The sequence below is a fragment of the Chlamydotis macqueenii genome, chromosome 13 (assembly GCF_036417535.1).
Source record: "Chlamydotis macqueenii isolate bChlMac1 chromosome 13, bChlMac1.mat, whole genome shotgun sequence".
Taxonomy (NCBI): Eukaryota; Metazoa; Chordata; class Aves; order Otidiformes; family Otididae; genus Chlamydotis; species Chlamydotis macqueenii.
In genome coordinates this window covers 20,242,875-20,260,700 of record NC_141568.1, presented here as the reverse complement: position 1 = coordinate 20,260,700, position 17,826 = coordinate 20,242,875, and the positions used below count along the sequence as shown (strand labels likewise).

The following is a 17,826-nucleotide window of genomic DNA, read 5'->3' as shown; positions in this document are numbered from 1 at the left end:
CTAGACTTTAGAGCAGATTTTTAAAAAATCAAGTTATTAAATCCTTTTTGTTAAAAAAAAAAAAAAAAAGTTCATTTTCCCTTGCCTTCAGCTTGAGGGGGTCCTGAGCTCCTGCAAAAGCCGCAGCTCCATCTAGTGGGACTGCAGCCCTTGGCGGGGGAGGCACAGCTTTTAGAAACGCTGAGAAAAAAAAAAAAAATTACAATTTAAATTCTGTATTTTCAGTAAAATTATTTAAGATTTCCTTCCATTCGTCACAGTTAGAGTCTATTCCCACGCTGTCTGGAATGAAACAATAAATTAAATGACTCTAGTTTAGAGAGATTAGCAGATGAAAGTCCATCCGGTACCTTTCTCTTCAGTATTTCTCTTGCCTGAATAAGCAAACTTAGAGATGTGTCCCTATTTCTAATAAAAGAAGCTCATACGTTTAAGCCTGTGTATGTGTATATGACCATGTGGTACTTGTAAAAGTAGCTTTGGTCCATATTTCTTAAAATACTCGGCAAACATCTATTAAGCATCAAAACATTCAAATTTGTTTGCTCTACCCACTCATCAGCCCATTTGTCCATCCACCCATCCATCGTGTATAGCGACTGTGCACATGTTTATATGGACGGCAGAGCTTATCCTGCTCTCAATTACATTAGAACTGAATTTATTTCAGTGTAGTTACTCTCAACTCTCACCGGTCTGACATGAAAATTAGCACCTTGCATATCTGTATATGGAGCAAATACATCCCCACAAAGCGTGAGGAACATATGTTGTAACGCGATCTTAATGTAAACAGGTCAGTTCTTTGGGGTTCTCACCTCATCCAGATGGGAACTGCCATTCAGTGTTTTACACCATTACAACCGTGTTTGGCTTTTCAACCCATCTTGCTCCTGCCTTTGATCTAACCAGAAAATAAACATTCTTGATTTGATTTGCTCAGCTGCTGTCTGAGCCGCAAAACCTAAATTTCATCTCGTGTCCTGAACCCGACTCCCATGCTGCTTGTTCCAATCTGTTGAATTCAGTAAATGTATTTAGCCTCATTAAGATTCGGGAAAGCAAATATTATCCTCCAGTGATGCGGCAGATAACAGGAGTTAATAACAAGTGTGTGATAAAGATCACAGGATTCCCTGTAAACAAGATGCTGCATTGCACAGAGAGCATCTTGTCTGCACATGTTTCCTAAGTAACGAGGCATCCTCATGGGCTTCTTTAGTTATTTGAGAAAGTTGTGTAAACAGTATTATGTGCTTAATGCCCCAAATGATATAATAATTGATATGGAAATGGGGCAAAGCTCAGTAGATCGTAATGCAACTCTCCATGGACTCTCGGAGATGAACTGCCCAGATTTTATTTAAATTTTCTTCTAGCTTGTGTGTATGCAGCCTGTGGTTTGTCAGACATGCTAGGCAGATGTTGGTTGGACAATATTTTCTTGTTTTTGACCTTTTTTCTGGAAAAAAAAAATTTGAATGTGAATTTATACTTGGATTGTTATCTGTTGTAGGTATACTTCAGAGGTGTGAATGACAATGTGAGGAGTAGAATCATGCTGACAAGCTTTGATGCGTTGTGTGCTGTTGTTGAGAAAAGTGGATAATAACAGATTGCCAGCAGATACGGTGATCTGCAGTGGGTGTGTGATTCTTCTTGCCGAGACTACAAGAGCAGTGGAAAGAAATACTGCAGTTCTAAGAAATGCTTAAAACTGGAAAAATGGATTTGAAAATATTTTTTCTGTTCCTTCTGATGGAAAATGATATCGAAGCCTGGAGATTTTTTAATATATTCTAAAAATCTCTTATGCAAGGCTTCCTGCTTTGTTATTTTTATGAAGTAGTGCTTAAAATATATTCCCTATTCAACCACTTATTAGTTCTTCAAATATATTGATTAGTCAGACTTACTTAACTGTTTTCTCTTCCATGGCCATCACATGTCTCAGGTGTATGATATCAGGGAAAAATTAAGCTGTGTTGCAGTTGTCCAAGCAAGATGAACTTAAGAACATGCAACCATGACTTGTCTCTGTTTTGCAGAGCTGTGCTGCTAGCTGTGCCTATTTCTCCAGACATTTAGTTTGGTCTCCAGACCACTGTGTTAGACCTTGGGAAAAAAAAAAAATCACTTATTTGTATCACAATTTCTCCAGCTGTAAAATGGGGAAAATGATACATTGGAATGTACTGATAAAATGTACGTAAAACATAGCTGTCTGGAAGAGGGCAAAGCAATATTGGTATTCAAAAGAAATCTGAGATTCGATTAGACTTGGTCAAGGTCACTCAGTGGGCTTGTGACGTTGCCAAGAGGAGAGCCTGGGTCTCCAGACATTCTGTCTGATGACTCCAGATGCCTTCCAGGTATGGAGAATGGCTGATGAGCGTTAGTAACGCAAACAAGACAAATGCCAGCAACTGCTCATTTCCATCTATTTTATTAAAATGAAGAAATTTTGTGTAAAAAGCATACATTGTTTTGGGAGACAGGAGATGGATGGAATGGATTTATTTGTAGAACAGGCTTTTGTCATTCAAATATTGTACAGCAACGAAGAGTTGAAGTAAAACGGCTATTTGGGACCACCTGCTTGCTTAATTTATGTTCTGTGCTTGTGTATGAGGTAGTGCCAGAGTTCTGTTCTTCCAAAATAGCTTCACTGATGCAGTACTATTCACTTTTGCTGGCCTGGCACCTGGAGAGGTGGGATGTGTACTCTGGGGACAGCATGCAAACTCCATGGAGAGTGCGCAAGGGCTGTTGTCGTTTCTCCAACAGCTTCTTAAAAGCCATGGGAATATGTAGAAGTTGACTTTTGAAATGTGAGTAAATGAAAGCAGAATTGTTTTGGCAGGTCCCACCAGTCTCTGAGAGTACACAGCTAAGAGATCAGGACTGGCTGGTTGCCTGTCGAGCTGATGAGCCAGCATGGTCTCACTGCAGTCCAGTGCAATAAATAGAGAATTTAGTAACTTCTCTAGTGTGTAAGGAAAGTAATGCCTGAGTCTAAAGTCAGGCTGCATTAGTAAGAATGCAGTCAACAAAAAGCACACAGGTTGGGCAACCTACTGCCTCTGAGTTCTCTTCCATTTCAAGATATCTTCAAGAAATGAAATGCCAATGCACGTCTCTCAGTTAAATGTTGGAGTTAACTTACTTGGTCATCTGTTCGCTGAGTACTGAGAACCTGAATGAGGAACCTTTACTGGGAAAGTACTGGGTGAGGAAATAGGGGCACGGATGTGAAGTTACTTGTGCAAAGACCAAGTCTGTGGCAGAGCTCCAGGTGAAATCCGCTCCCCGTGGGTCCCCGCTCATTGCCATCACCATACTAGCTTTCTCTTTACAAGGATTTTCAATGTCATCTCTGAAGACATCAATAAATCTGAAGGTCACAGGGTCTGCATTTGTAGGAAGGGAATAGATACATGATTTCCTTGGGGGAAATTTTGTTGTATTCTAATAGTAACGAAATCACAAACCAATTTTATGAATGCTACTTGCCCCTTTGATGACACATGCTGTAGGCTCTGCGGGTTCATACATGAAGAGGCTTGACTGGAAGTCTCAAGGCAGCAGAAATTGAAATCAGTCCTTAGAGCGAAGCAGATGAAATGTTCTTCCTGGGCAGCTCTGACGATGTTGTGGCTGACTGGTGGCCACAGATGTCCCAAGAAAGGCTCTCCATTAAAGAAGTTCAGTGTGGGGGAGTTCTCCAACAGACTCATTGCTCTTTCTTCATGCCATTTCTGCTTTTATTTAGTTCCTTTTCCCCCAGAACACAAGGAGACCGACCTCTGCCTTCTGGTGGAGCAGGACAAAGTGACCATTTTGCTGACAAAACTCTGCTAGTACACTATATGGAAAAGCATTCTCAGAAGTAATTTGGCTTATACCAGGAAAACAGTGGAGGGTTTTGGCACTGTTTATTTTAATGCCTTTTGAATTATGTAAATTTTTCTTTTGGCCAAATACCACATCCTCATATTCCTAATGTGCACTGTCACACCAACAAAAAATTGGTTAGCTCTGGATCAGTTAATCCTTCAGAGCCGGAAAGCTGTAGCATTACCACAAGTATGAGCTCTTTGATGTGCCGCTTTCTGGTGCTTGTCCTTGCTCACAGCCTGCGCTTACGGACCCTTAATCATGTAGTCAGCTGTGGCGTGAGGGTGTGCGGACACATGCATGGTCCCACAGGAACCCGAGGAGTGATGCAGATCACAGACATGCCTTCTTCTTCCCCGCTTCAGACATGATCCACTAAGAAGGTGCTACCTTTGATCCATTGTAACCATCCTGCAATACGGTCTGTTGTGGGAAGATTAGTCCCTTACTTAATTACTCTTAATTCTCTTACTTTGGTATAACTAGAAAAAAAAATAATTATCAAATAACAAATAATCCACATATTTTGAGTTTAATGCCTAGCTGTTAATACCTACTTAAAATATTAACTTTCCACCCTAGACACTCCTATTCTTCTGTATTTTTTCCGAGCCATCCTTCTTGTAACGACGCACAGCAATGGTTTTCAGGTTCAGTGGACTTTCAATTCGCTGATCCTTTTTTGTGCCTGGGAGGTAAGTTATTCCTAATTTATAGACAGTGCCATTGTGGTGCATGTCATATATGTTCCTGGAGTACAGGCCTGAAAGTACTCAGTTCAGCAGAGTATAATGACCCATGCTAGCAGGACATGTTAATTACAATCTTTATGAGAATTAACTTACCAGACTATTAAAATAAGTGTATGGCAGAGAAAATAGAGTGGAGGGAAATTACAGAAGCAGGTAAATAGAGACTTTTTCAGCTCTTAGGAAGCTTTCACAGGAGCCTTAGGGCTGAGACAAGCTTAGTATTTGTACACGTGGGTTGGATCGCTGAAGGAATTAGTTGTAATATCACAGTGCCACCAAGACGATATTTGCACGGTGTACCAGGCTGTAAAATGAAGGCAATGTACAATGTCCATAAACCTCTGAAAGGCAAGAGGGAGGCACATGCTTAGCACAGACTGTCTGTTAACCATGTGTGTCGCAGCTCGATAATCAGCATTAAACGCTAGCATTGTATCAGCCAGATGTTCTCCTCAACAGCACCCTTCTGTGCTTCCTTTCCATTATGTACATAGCGCACGTGGTATGAATTTTCTACCCAGGTTGGAGCTGTACTTAAAGATCACCCCAAACAAGAATGTGCCTTCAATGGGGGTCTGTCCTGGTTCTGGCCAGGATGGAGTTAATATTTACCTGAGCTGGGTGGAGAACTGAAGCTGGTAGCCCCTATGGCTGGGATAGTTAACTAATTAGCTAACAGCTGGCGTTAATTTACCCAAATTAGCCAAAGGGCTATTCCATCCCATCTGCCATCATGCTCAGTATATAAGTGAGGAGGGTGCTGAAGGGAGGCCCCCTGCCGCTTGGAAGAGACTGGATGTGGAGATCTGTTGTGAGGTATTGTACTGTATTTGTGTTCCATCACTGTCTTGTTTTCTTCTGTCATTACTGTTAAATTTACTTTTTGTTCAATCTCAACCCGCGTGTTTGGTTTTTTTTTTTCCTGGTTTTCTTTTGTTTGTCAAATCTCCTCCTATTCTTTTGGAGAGTGGGGGGAGTGAGAGAGAGACTGCGTAGTCTGGTCCCCGTTGGGGCTGAACTACGACAGGGTCATAAAACAAACAGCTGAAAAAGGGAAATGAAGCATATTCCCTCATCTCTGAGGGCTTGTACTATTTGCTCCTACCAAAGCTGACTGTAAACCTTCCCCCAGGTCCTCCCACCCCCAGCAGCTGGCTTCAGTGGGAACAGGACCAATCCTGTCATTCTCAGAAATGGTAAGTGTTGTTTGGCCAGGAGTAAAAAAACTACATTCAGTGTCTGAGGATGCATCCTTTAGATTGCATCAACTGAGAAGATACTTCTCTTCTTGATAGGAAGCAGTTTCCACATGAGCAAGCAATGCCTCTGATTCTGCAGATTCTTAAGTGCTTTATTCACTGTATTTTCCTGTTCTGACTTTTCACACAAAATAGGCTATGATCAAAATAAGCAAATGATAAACGATTTTTTTGGTGCAAATTTCATTCCAAAAACCTTAATAAGCTTAGGTGCTCCTCGTATCTGTAAAGAAAGTACAATATTTTCCGACATAAATGTTAATGTCTCTTTTGAATATGAAAGATACTTGATTTAATTTGTTCCTATTAATATAAAGTTATGTTAGCCAAACAGGTAATTTCCAGTTCTTACTCCTTCAAGAGTTTGTGTTTGGAAAAGGACCTGGCCGCTTTGCTCTTTAATGAAATTGTTTCTTCTGTTCATTGTACATACTCCCGAACTGCAAGTTCTTTCAGGGTAAAAACTCGTATGGGATCTTTTTTTGCCTTCCATTCTTCCAGTTTTTCTTGCAAAGAGAGGAAATCCTTGCCAAGTTCGTAGGCCAAGGTGATCATTGTTTCTAACAACGGCATATAATACCTGTGGCTGGTATGCACACGCAGGCACGAGAGCGCTTTTTCTCCATATTCAAAGGCGCTTGCTGGGTCTTCCAGGTCCTTGTGGCACACGACGATGGCACAGAGAGTTGGGACAACTGAGACGGGGTTGCCTCTCGTCAGCCTTTCCTGCAGACCGATGACTTCTAAAAGGATTTCCAAAGCTTTGGTGTACTGGCCACCCCGCAGGCAACCGTACGCTTCCTGAAGCTCCGGCCTTGTTAAGAAGTCAATAAATTTTTTTGATCTTCGGACATATTTCATAGAATATAGAAGTCTCAGGTAGTCCTTGAAGGCTAATTTTCTCTCATTGATTATTTCTTCTGTGAAGTTCCCTGTTAGAGTTTTTTTGGGAAAGGTCACATCCTCCATTTCTTCACTGAACTCCTCCAGCAGATTTCTGTGCAGTTTCTCAAAATCTGAGTAACGCCGTTCAATTACTGACTTGTTGCTATCAAAACTCCCTGTTTGCAGAATGATGATTTTATACATCTAAACACAACAAAACAGAAAAACAAACATGAGAAGGACCATTCAAGCCCCAGCGCAGTCAGGTTTTGTTATTGCCCTGCGAAGACTTTGTGCTTGTATATTCTACCTTCCTGCACCAATTTTATGTACGTAGTTTTGTATCACTGTGGGCCTGATTTTCGAAATCTGCTTCCATCAAATTAGCAATTCGCACCTCCTGCTATTTTGGACTTTTCTCACCAGACTCAGCCTTAGCATGTCAATAAGTTGTAGATAAACACTACACTGACAGATCCTGTCCTGCAAGGTGCTGGGAATGGTCAACCAGCAGCAGACTGAAGGACGTAAAATAACTCCTACAGCATTTCTGTAGCTGTACTTTGTTTGTAACAGGCTGCTGCAATCCATCCTCTTCAGTGAACTGAATGGATTTCCCAGACCTAATGTTGAATGTGATCTATTTTACATTGGTCATAACATTCAGAAATGTTGTTTGTATCAGACATTTCTAGAGATTTGGGGGTTTTATGTGAAAGAAGAGGGAGTATTTGGCAGTAATATTTAGTGTGTGCAAAAATAAGATGGAGTAACTCCAAAGCCTTTTTTCCCCTCTAAGTCATTGTCCTGTTATTCAAACTTACTTGGCTTATAAATAATGAAAAAAAAAAAGTTACGTTTCCACAAAAATCTGTTTGCTCTCCAAAATCCTTCACTAACAGCTAACAGCAGTGCTGTCCCACATGAACAGTACTCAAGAGCACATCTTCCTCAGCTCTTCACTAGCCTCAGAGTTACTACAGTAAATGTGGTATTTGAGAAATAGCTGCAAAATAAAACTGTGTGTTATGTGTTGTACAAATAGATTCTCTTCTGGTCCTGATCCAAGCATAATGATGTTGAGGAAGGGCCAAATCCCTAACGTGTGTAAACCAGTGGAGCTCCACTGAGGCCAGCTTAACTGTGTCACGGTACAGCAGCTAAGGACACGGACTGTTGACCTTGCTGGCTTTTGGACGATGACCATGTTCACGTTCAGCTTCATCCTTTTCCCACTGAATAACACAGGAACTGGAGCAGTTCTACTCATGCCAGTTGTTTTCTTTGCTGCTGTTGAAGGGTGCAAACCAGTACTAGCACTAGTGTCTGCCTGATTATCCTCCTTTTTTTTCCTTGAAGAGAAATTCTCTCTTTTAATCTTCCTAAATGATCTTCACAGGCGCCCCTTGAAAGGTTTCTAAATCTGAGCTGACTTGTCTGATCTCTTTTCATTTGTAAGCACTGTGACATTTTCCTACACTTTGTCTTGCTCCCTGCTGAAAAGTGTATATATGCCTGATGCATATCCAAAACAATCAGAAGAGCCATTTTTTAAGCTATCATTTTATCAAGGCCAGCTAAGTGAATAATTTACAAATACTTGGGGTTTTTTTTATTTGTGGAGTGTGCATGAAAAAGGGAAGAAATACCATTTAATTAGACTATCATTCAAATTGGCTAAATTATGTTGTAATGTAAATCTTTTTGCCTAGGCGTGTAACTTATGACTAAGTTTAACTAAAATAACTTCTAACTCTTCAGCAAGCTGGAGACTCTTGAGCATGTGCAAGAACAGCAGCATCTAAGTAGGTGTGTATAGCATGCAACAAGATGTTAGGACAGTCTCCAGGACTTTTACCTGCTTCAAATCCTACCAAGCTGCACCACCCAGTATCAGGAACACTACTACAATTCTTCGCGTTTTTCATTTACAGATCTCAGAAGTTGCAGCAAACAAGGAAAACATCATGATCTGAATTTCACAAGAGTACTGAAAGGGACTTGCTCTAGATCAGTCCTCCTGAAGGCCAGGAGCAGAAGCAGAAATAAAAACCAAGCGTCAGTACTGTGAGTAAAGATACAAAAATCCAACCTGTTCTGTTGTTCCTGTGCCTCCTACTCATTTTTCACCTTAAAAACACGACAGAAATATGCCATCTAATGGAGCTCTAGGCAGGGAAGGGGAAGGATCCCAAGCAATCCAGGAGGATGTCTTAGACTTTGTCAACATCAAAGCATTTTGCACTTATGCTAACATAAATCTCTGATGTGGAAGTTACACAAACGCAATGTTACACAAATGCAGTGCAGCTGCTACAGCAGGCTAGCTCTGCAGAAGTGGAACATTGATATTTTTACACTTGTGTGAGTTTCCTTGAAGTTGACAAGCCTCTGGGTGTTAAGGATACTCAGGCTACTAATTTGTTTCAGATAACTTCTCCACTGCTGCAGATTTTGTGAACTGATTGTCAGAGGGGTTTTTAAGGGGTAGATTCCACCGCGATCGGTGAGAACAGGTTCTACTCGGTATGATCGCGGCTTGCAGGACTTGGCCCTTGGTAAGGCTTTCATGTAGCAAGGCATGCTGCGTGCTCTGCAGACCCCTGCAGAGGGAATAAAAATTAATGATCTTCTTACATATTCATTTCTTAGCTTACCACGTATTTGGAGAAGTGGTGCTCTACGATTCTGGTTGATGGGATTTCAAAAAGGAGTTTGACTTGTCTGCACTGGCGCTTTTCATTCCTCCAGTATTCCTGAAGCTCCTTAGTGGTCATCGAAGAGTTGGGACTTACGGATGCATGGGAATCTAAAAACAATATATTTAGGATTTCAGAGTAGAACCTTGGCATTTGGAAAGGAAACTCTTACGCATTTATTGTGAAAGGAGACCCTAGACTTTCTGTTGCTGTAACAGCAAGACCTAAAGCCTGACAAAATAAGTGACTTTGCTGCTAATAAAGACAGGTCCAGATTCCTTGAGGAAAGCAATTGTGGTCTGAAATTTTGAAAGACACCAAATCAGCTGCAGAATACAAAGTTATAGAAAAAGTACTGCCAAGAAGTATTGTATGTCTAGGTTGTAACCTTAGGCACAGTCTGAGCAGGAGGTATGCTTCACTGTCCCAGAAGCAGCCCTAAGAAGCACCAACTCAGTCTTCTGAATCAGATGCTTCTCCAGGCTTCTTTGTTGCTAAAAGGAGGAGCTAGTACAATGCAGTTGCAAATTCTGACAACCCCCTACTCAAATATTGGGTTTGTGCAGTAACAGGTGAAAGCTGAGGAAACATGAATATCCTAAGCTTAAAGTAGAAACTTGGATAATCAGCTCAGCTGAAGATGGAGTTCTCACATCTTCTTTTTCCTTTGTAGCTGAACTGATGCCACAGTTCAGCTACAAATATCTTATATTACCTCCCTCCCCTCCTCTCTCTCCCCCCACAGTCACATACACAAACGTATATACATCTATAAAATGTAGGACAGCCCGTTGAAGAGTTTGCTTACAGGGGAATTTGGTGTAGCTTTTCAAAAGGGTGATTTCTGTGTCTTGGAGATCAACTGACAACAGTTTTCATCGGGTGGCATACACGCTAGCAATGTGGATAACAAAAATGGAATATTTGTATTTTGATGGGCACACCAGTCCCAGTTTCCAATCAGTAATGTCTCTGCCAGTGCAGTCAGCTGAAGCCAGTCTGCAGTGTAGCTAACACTCAAACAGCGGAGGTGAATGACCCCCTGTGCTGAATGGGAAGATAACAGCCTGACGCAGAAGTAGAATTGTAAAGGCACCACGGTGCTCCTTCGGTGGCCACACTTTTACATGTTCCTCATCATTTGGCCATACAGTTTCCATTATCAAGGCCTTTGGGCTTTGGCTTGATCTCTACAAAGCAGAGATTTCCTAAGAGAGGTGGTGTTTATGACATCTTTGCAGCCTGAAAATCTTGATGAGATTATATGCATATTTTGGATTATATATAACATTTTCTTTAATAACAGATGGCAGCAATCTTAGGCACAGTTAAAGCTCAATGCTGCCTCTTCAGAAGGCGTGTGAGAGACAACTGCTTGAGGTTAGCTTCAGTCTTGGTGTCCTTGCTGATACTGTCAAGAAGTTCAGATTTGTGATGTACAGAAAGCGCACTCCTGAGACAGGCCATCTGATGACCACTGTTCTGGTCCCTGGTGTGTAAATTAAACCTGGAAGACATTTTAGGTGCAAAGGATTTAAAAGGAAAATGCTGTGTGTGTACATGCACACCAGGATGTGCATCTGTTTCACTACTGCTGCGTTATTACTACAAGTTTAATCAAGGCTTGTTTTCAGTGGATTATAGCAGTGTAAATCTGGACTACTGCTGCAATAAATAAAGCAAAGTTTGTTATATAAAGGATTAATAGCATAAATAGCTACATGAAAAACAAAATTAAAGGATAGCATCAACCTTGCAGGTCATCTTTTTCCAGGTTTTCTTTTCTCACTTGATGTGAAATTTCAGCTGTGGGTTGATTTTGTTCTTCATCAGGTGGATTTGTGGTAGAAATTGCAGTAATCCTGCTTACAGATTCCAACAGTTCTCTTTCTGCTGTGCAGTGCGGGTCTTGGTCCATTGCAAGCTACGGCTGAAAGACTCAAAAAAATATGACTTTTCTTAGTTCCTTGCCTTTGGAGGATCCTGGTAATCTTTTTTACTGACTTATTGTTCTCTTCGAACTTGTATGAGGGCAATCATAGTTTCATAAAAACTAAAGTAATAAACAGAAATATCTGTGTAGCTACCAGTGAAGAACCATTGCTATTGCTATGACTGCTGAAAGGGTGTGGGTATCTTTTTGGCAGAATAAAATCAAACTTGAAAAACATAGGAAGTCAGTGTGATGTTGAGTAAAATTAGGGGAGCGAACTCCATTCTTATCTATGAGAATTTTGTCATAAACTTCAGTGAGGGTAGGTTTCTTCTCCTCCCTCTCCCTCCTCCCTCAGCCTTGCAAGTAAGAGGTCAGATGAACTAAAAGCTCGGAGATAATTAGTATAACTAGCAGCCTGGCTCTCTCATACTGCTGGAATTTACCATCCTCAAGACTCCAAAACCAGCCCTCTGTTCTTAATCACAACCTGTAGGGCAAAATGGGGTGATATCTAAAGAAGTGGGAAACTTTTGTCATATTTCACAGTTTGAAGTTCTCTCCAGACTTGTCTCCGTACTGTGAGAACAAATCAACTGAATCTGACAATGGCTAGGTGGAAGGAAAACTGAGTTTTCTAATTATTGTACAGAAGCACTCTCCCTTTTCTTGTCTTTTTAGCTTATATACTGTGCTTGTAGTAGGTCTGTATGGCTGTTCTGCTAGGACTACTATTTTACCCGGTACTCATGAAGTGCCTAACACAATACACTCCTGCTCCACAGACCAGATTGGCCACTCTGCCGCATAAATGTCTCCCCATCTCTCCAGAATGTTTTTTAAAAAAAAAAACAACAAAACAAAAACCCTACATGTTACATCATTGTGTTATACTAGCAGTTGAAAAAGTTCTAAGAGCATCATAAGAACTTCGCCAGGGTGCAGTGTTCTGTCAGTTAGCATAAGAAAAGTGGTACAATCCAGCCAACAGGTGAAGATCACATAACAGAACAACCTGCTTTAAAAAAAAAAACAAACAAACAAATCTCCCTGCCACAAATGTAAAAATAATGCCCAAGCAGTGGTCATTAAGTAATGAGAGGCTTTAGGACAGGGATGTTATGACATATTGTTTTGCCTCCACTTGTCTACCACACAGTTAGGCAATGCTGGAGAGAGAGGTGAGGAAACTCCGTCAGCAGACCTGTTGATTTCTGGCAAACTGCAAGGCTGTGAAAAAGCAAAGAAATTACTTTCCCCACTGGAAATAATGGAAGTGCAAACCTTCCTTCGCCTGGCTTGGATAAGCAATCGCATACTTGTTGTCATTCCCCCTTAGCAGGAGCACCATGGAAACCCTTATTTTTGGACTTCGCGCTAGGAGGTGGAATTCCTCACTGTTCTCCTAGTCCTCCTTAAGATCTGCTGTTTGAACATGAAGAGTAGCCACTCGCTTATCGTCTAACTGCTCTTGTCTTTTGAAAATCATGCCAGTTTATCCCAAGAGCATAAACTTGCAAATTTTGGTTTTAATGTAAAGATAATCTCAAATGAAGTAGATTAAATTAGGAAGCTGAAAACTGCTGAACAAATTTAAATGACAACTTTTTTCTTGGTTGTGAGTTGGTATAACTTTATAAGCAAAGTTGTATTTATATTCAAGATATAGCTCTTTATATATATGTATAAGTTTATATACATTAAAATGTACGTACATGTGTGTATATATAAAAATACCACTTTAAATCACGATTTACCAGAGAAACACAACACACTTGTAAATAGAAGAATGCAGAAGTGAACGTTACGATATACAAGCCTTCTGCCTTGAAAACTCTGAACTGCAGATAAACAGTTTCATTTTCACAGCTAAAAATAATTGTAAGCTCTTTTAACTAAGCTACTACTTATTTTTACATATTAAAAAAAATCCCAAACAATACAAAACCCCTGGAACAAATTGCACAATTGTACTTGGAGCAGACACTTGTCCTGCTCCGTTTCAGGGTAAATGCCACCCCCAGCCGCTTCCCGGAGGTGTAAGTAACGCTGGACACCGAAGCGCACGGAACGCTCACCTGGAAACCGCTGAAGAGCTTTTAGTTGTGTAGGCTGCGCAAAATCACGGAAAGCCTGCTTCGCATTTTCAAAACGCAGAAAAATATGTCTGTGTTTTCTTCTAGCAGGCACATTCTGCATTGTACAAAAAGGAAGGAAGAAGTCTTGATTAAATCAGGCGTCCTCGTCCCATTGGCTCGCGGGTTGAGCGCTGACTGGTTACGCATGAAATTTCCTATCTGCCTTGAGCAGCCCTCGCGCCGTCCGCGGGCGAGGCGCGGCCCGTCGTCCGCAGCGCTGCTCCGGCAGCCAGGGCAGGTTCGCAAACCTCAGCGGCGCGACTGCAAGTGCAAACACAAAGTCTGGCAGAGGGAAGAGTTCACCAGTAAAGACAATTACAAAAATCAATGAAAACTTCTCTGCGTGGATTTCTGAAACTGAAAAAAACCACACTTAGCAAAAGAGAGATTAGGAAAAAAAAGAGCCAAATATGTAAATGTACTTATGTGGAAAAATATGCCCCTTGGGACAGCTTTAAAATACAGACTCAACATCCAGTTCAGAAAAGAAAATGCAGATGGTACCACAATAAACAGCTCACTCTGTATAATAAACTTGCACTCCTGACAGAAACCCCAATTCCGCACAGTACTTAAATGTATTATTAATTTCAAATATCTGCTTAATTAAAGTTCAAAAAGGAGAATTATCGTATCTGACATGACTACTAAACTTGAAATGGGCTTATGTGTGTGCCTAAAATTAATCCTGTGCTTAATTTTTTTGTTGAACTGAGGACAAAGTGAAGAAGAATGACGCAGTAATCCACATGTCCTTTGGGCCAGATGCTTCCTTTTGCAGTTCGCTTCACTTTGGAAATTTGCTTTAAAGCATCGGGAGAGCTATTCCTGGGGTAAATAATGTGGACGTTATCTTTTTTTAGCAATGTAAGTTCCCCTGTTGCCAAAGCTCACTGGCTGAAAAGCCGAGCGATTTTAATGCAGCACAAATGTGGGAGGCAAGGACCCAAAGGACCACATGGATCCCGCCCCACACATTCCTTCAGAACAAACAATTTAAAATAATGTAAAACCAGGGCCGTAAACTGGCAGCGCTTCTCTTCTGCTTTATTTGCAACATAAAACAATGCCAACTTTAACTTGGACTCGGCCTAAATGTAGAAGTTTTGCCAAAATAGCTGTCAGAATGATGAAAAATCACTCCCAGGCAGCTCCAGCCACGCTGGCACGGGCTCGAGTGTCGATGCCGTTACGTTGGCAGAGTCCTTGAGCCAGTTTAGCATGTTCCACGCGGAAAGTGAGTTAAGTTACACCAGAAAAGAAATCTGTGCTTGCCAATACAGCTCTAAGGTGCAGCTTTGCCAGCCAACTCTTTGAAGTGTAGACAAGGCATGGGTTTCTGGCTCAAGTCTCACTCCTTTAAAGTTAGATTTATGGGTTTGCTTACAATTGTGAGCAAAAACCAAGGGGGATTTCAGTGCATTTCACTCACGCTGACAGTTCACAGATGAATCTAAGCTTTGAATTCTGAATCTGTTAATTTATGTGTTGCCAAAAAGCAATGTATTATTTTGTGATGCTTAGCTCTATTGTCCCGCTCCTCGCAAAGCTAACAGAAAAGAGGAATGTGTATTTTTCAGTATATTAAGTATGACCTCTACTTTCAATTATTTCAGAATAAGTAAGTTCTAGTCAAGATGATTTAAAAGAAGAGTGAAATCTGTTATTAGGAGCATGGCTAAACTAACATGAAATAATTTCCAAATCAAGGGTGTTCTGCAAGGACTCTGCCTGCCTCGGCAGAGCCGGCTGTTTTGGTCACAGCCGGTGCCTGACCGGGCTCCTCGTGCCCATGACTTTGTCCAGCACACATAAAAAGCACACTGTTAAAATGCATCTACCAAGGGATGTGGAAAGAGTGCTCTGCAGTAACACAGGAGCGAGGCAAGGTTAAAATCGTAACGCTGCAGCGCACAAAAGTGCTTGTCATAGGAGTTAGGTCCTCCGTAGCGATTTAAGATTTAAGATGAAAAAGACTCATTTTAGGAAGACTAACCTGAAAGTTTATGTCTAAAACTTGGTAACCAGCCACCAGATGAGCTAGCCTTGCGATGCCACGGTAAGGATGCCTAAATTGAAAGAGCATGTCTGTGCTTTTGATAGTTAAAGAACCAGAAGGGACTGCTGCAACAGTGCAAAACATCCTGCCTTGATTTATACCCTGCTGTGGGCAGTTCGCATTTTCCCAATCAGATAGATTGCATAAACCTATCCAGACACAGTATCTAACCACAGAGTGCAAAGCCGGTATCAGCTTGAAAAATTGTGAGACAGGCCAATCTTGTATATAAACTGCAGTTAACTGCCAGAATTTATTGGCATTTTACTATAGGCACAGCAAGGTCTTACTCTCGTTAAAGAATGTGGCTGCAACGTCCCTGTTACAAAATACTCTTCAGCTTCTCTCCTAAGAAATACAGCTTCAGGCAACCTCACAGAGTCCGTGCTGCTTCTCCCTCTCAGGCCCCAAACTACGTCACCAAAGCGTATTTATCTTACCAAATAATTTGTTAGAACTGTAGATAGTGAGCAAAAACAAGAAGAGGCAGAAATACCTAACATATTTATCCAAGTCCCCTTTTATCACATAACTAATATTTAAAAAGTGCTGTAATGTTGTCTTTGATGCTTCCACAAGAACCTTTCCTCTCTTTTTTTTTTTTTTTTTTTTTTTTAAAATGCAGCTGGATAAACATCTACCATTTCCATGTTTGAAGTAGCAGAAAAATTCAGCCGTTCTGCATTCTCTGCACTTTTGGGGTGATGCTGTGATAAATGAGTACCATACTCCTGTCCTGGCGCAGCACAAAATTCTGTTCCATGCTATTTATAAAATGTTTAATTGTATAGCGTTGTGTCATTGGAAAGTGGAATTTGTTTACCGTACATCATTATTACAAAACACATCTCTTTTAACAAGAGTGTGGTTTAAAGAAATAATTTGCCCTTTAATGGCAAATATCTCGTGCTGGTGTTACTGACAGGGTTTTCAACATGAAAGAAACATAACAGGCCCATTTTACACTGCCAAAACCCTGTTATCGCTTTACAGCTCCTCTATACTTCTAAAGGAGCATGAAGGAGCTTTAGAGTAAACAAGAGTCTTGGCCTGCCTTTCATCTGGGGTCTGTCAGTGACACACAGCTGTAACACAAGCCCAGTGGGTCAACAGGGTATTAGCTTGGGTTAAATTTCACAAGCACTGTGCTGTCTGTGGAATGACAGCCTTTCTAAATGGTCTGTGGCGGTCATTTTTCCTGCTGAAATCATAGAGGGTTAAGCACATAAGGACATGGACTAGAGAAACATGTTTAAATATTTGGCTTTTAGTTATTTGGGATACCACGTGTAGCCACTCCTATCTAGTGTTTCGATATTTTATTCTTATAATGTGTCTGTTCCCTTTTCTTCTCAAATATAATTACATTGTATTTAGGCTAATACTTACAGTGGCGTTCCACGTGTCATTTGTGTATACCCAAAATGTACACATAATGAAACTGGAGGTAACAGGATTTCTAGCAGACATGCTAACACATTTCGTAGTAGCATAAACGCAGCCCTAGAAATGGAGGAAAACGCAGCTGCTGTGTGTAGATAGCCACCTTGAGGATTTGCAGAGCATAACGTGGCTTCACTGGGTGCCCTTCTGCAAAATGAAGACATGAAATGCATAATGTCTTTTCACTACTGTTTATTCTTTAAAAATTAAATGTGACTTTAAAATGCAATTTTGCTCTTCAGTGACTAAATGAAACAATCAGTGTGAGCATTCACTCCATAATAGATGGAACCTCATAATTTCTTCAGGAGCTTCCAAAGAACTCCTGCTGGTTTCTGACGCTTGGACGGTGTCCTTTCCACCTTGCACATACCCACACCGAGGAGAGGCGGCGTCGCGCCCCGCCACCTTCCTACCGAAAGCCGTGGCAGTGACCCGCAGCGCTTCAGAGCTCACAAGTGGGCACTCCAGCCCCGACTGGGGGCTGCGTGGGATCTGCATGCTGATGGTCTCTCCAGATTCCGGAGATCTCTGGGAAACAGGATCAACTGGAACAGCTGATGCTACTCAATTACATAAAAACATATATTAAAGGAATGTTAAAGATGCTACGAAACTAGGGAAGCATTTGGTATGTCAACATTATTGTAACCACCTTAGGCTTTTTTAAAGATGCTTCTTTGTAGGAAGTCCATTTCTAGCGGTAAAAAAAATTTCAGAAGCGTTTTTAAAATGAAATTTAAAGCACCAGTTTAAAATAT

The 17,826-nt window shown here is 41.1% G+C and overlaps 1 protein-coding gene across 2 annotated transcripts; it reads right to left on the bottom strand.

Moving 5' to 3' along the window:
• Window positions 1–6,050: 6,050 nt before the first annotated feature.
• On the bottom strand, window positions 6,051–13,683 carry SNX20 (sorting nexin 20). Of its 2 annotated transcripts, none has more exons than XM_010119502.2 (4): window positions 13,504–13,683; window positions 11,245–11,422; window positions 9,451–9,602; window positions 6,051–6,997 (listed from the first exon to the last, which is right to left on the bottom strand). In XM_010119502.2, the coding sequence occupies exons 2-4, from the start codon at window positions 11,408–11,410 to the stop codon at window positions 6,329–6,331; spliced, it is 987 nt and encodes a 328-aa protein (XP_010117804.1). In that variant the 5' UTR covers window positions 11,411–11,422; window positions 13,504–13,683; the 3' UTR covers window positions 6,051–6,328. The 2 variants fall into 2 exon arrangements, with proteins under 2 accessions (XP_010117804.1, XP_086614478.1); XM_086758352.1 differs by lacking the exon at window positions 13,504–13,683 and adding an exon at window positions 12,630–12,647.
• Window positions 13,684–17,826: the final 4,143 nt, after the last annotated feature.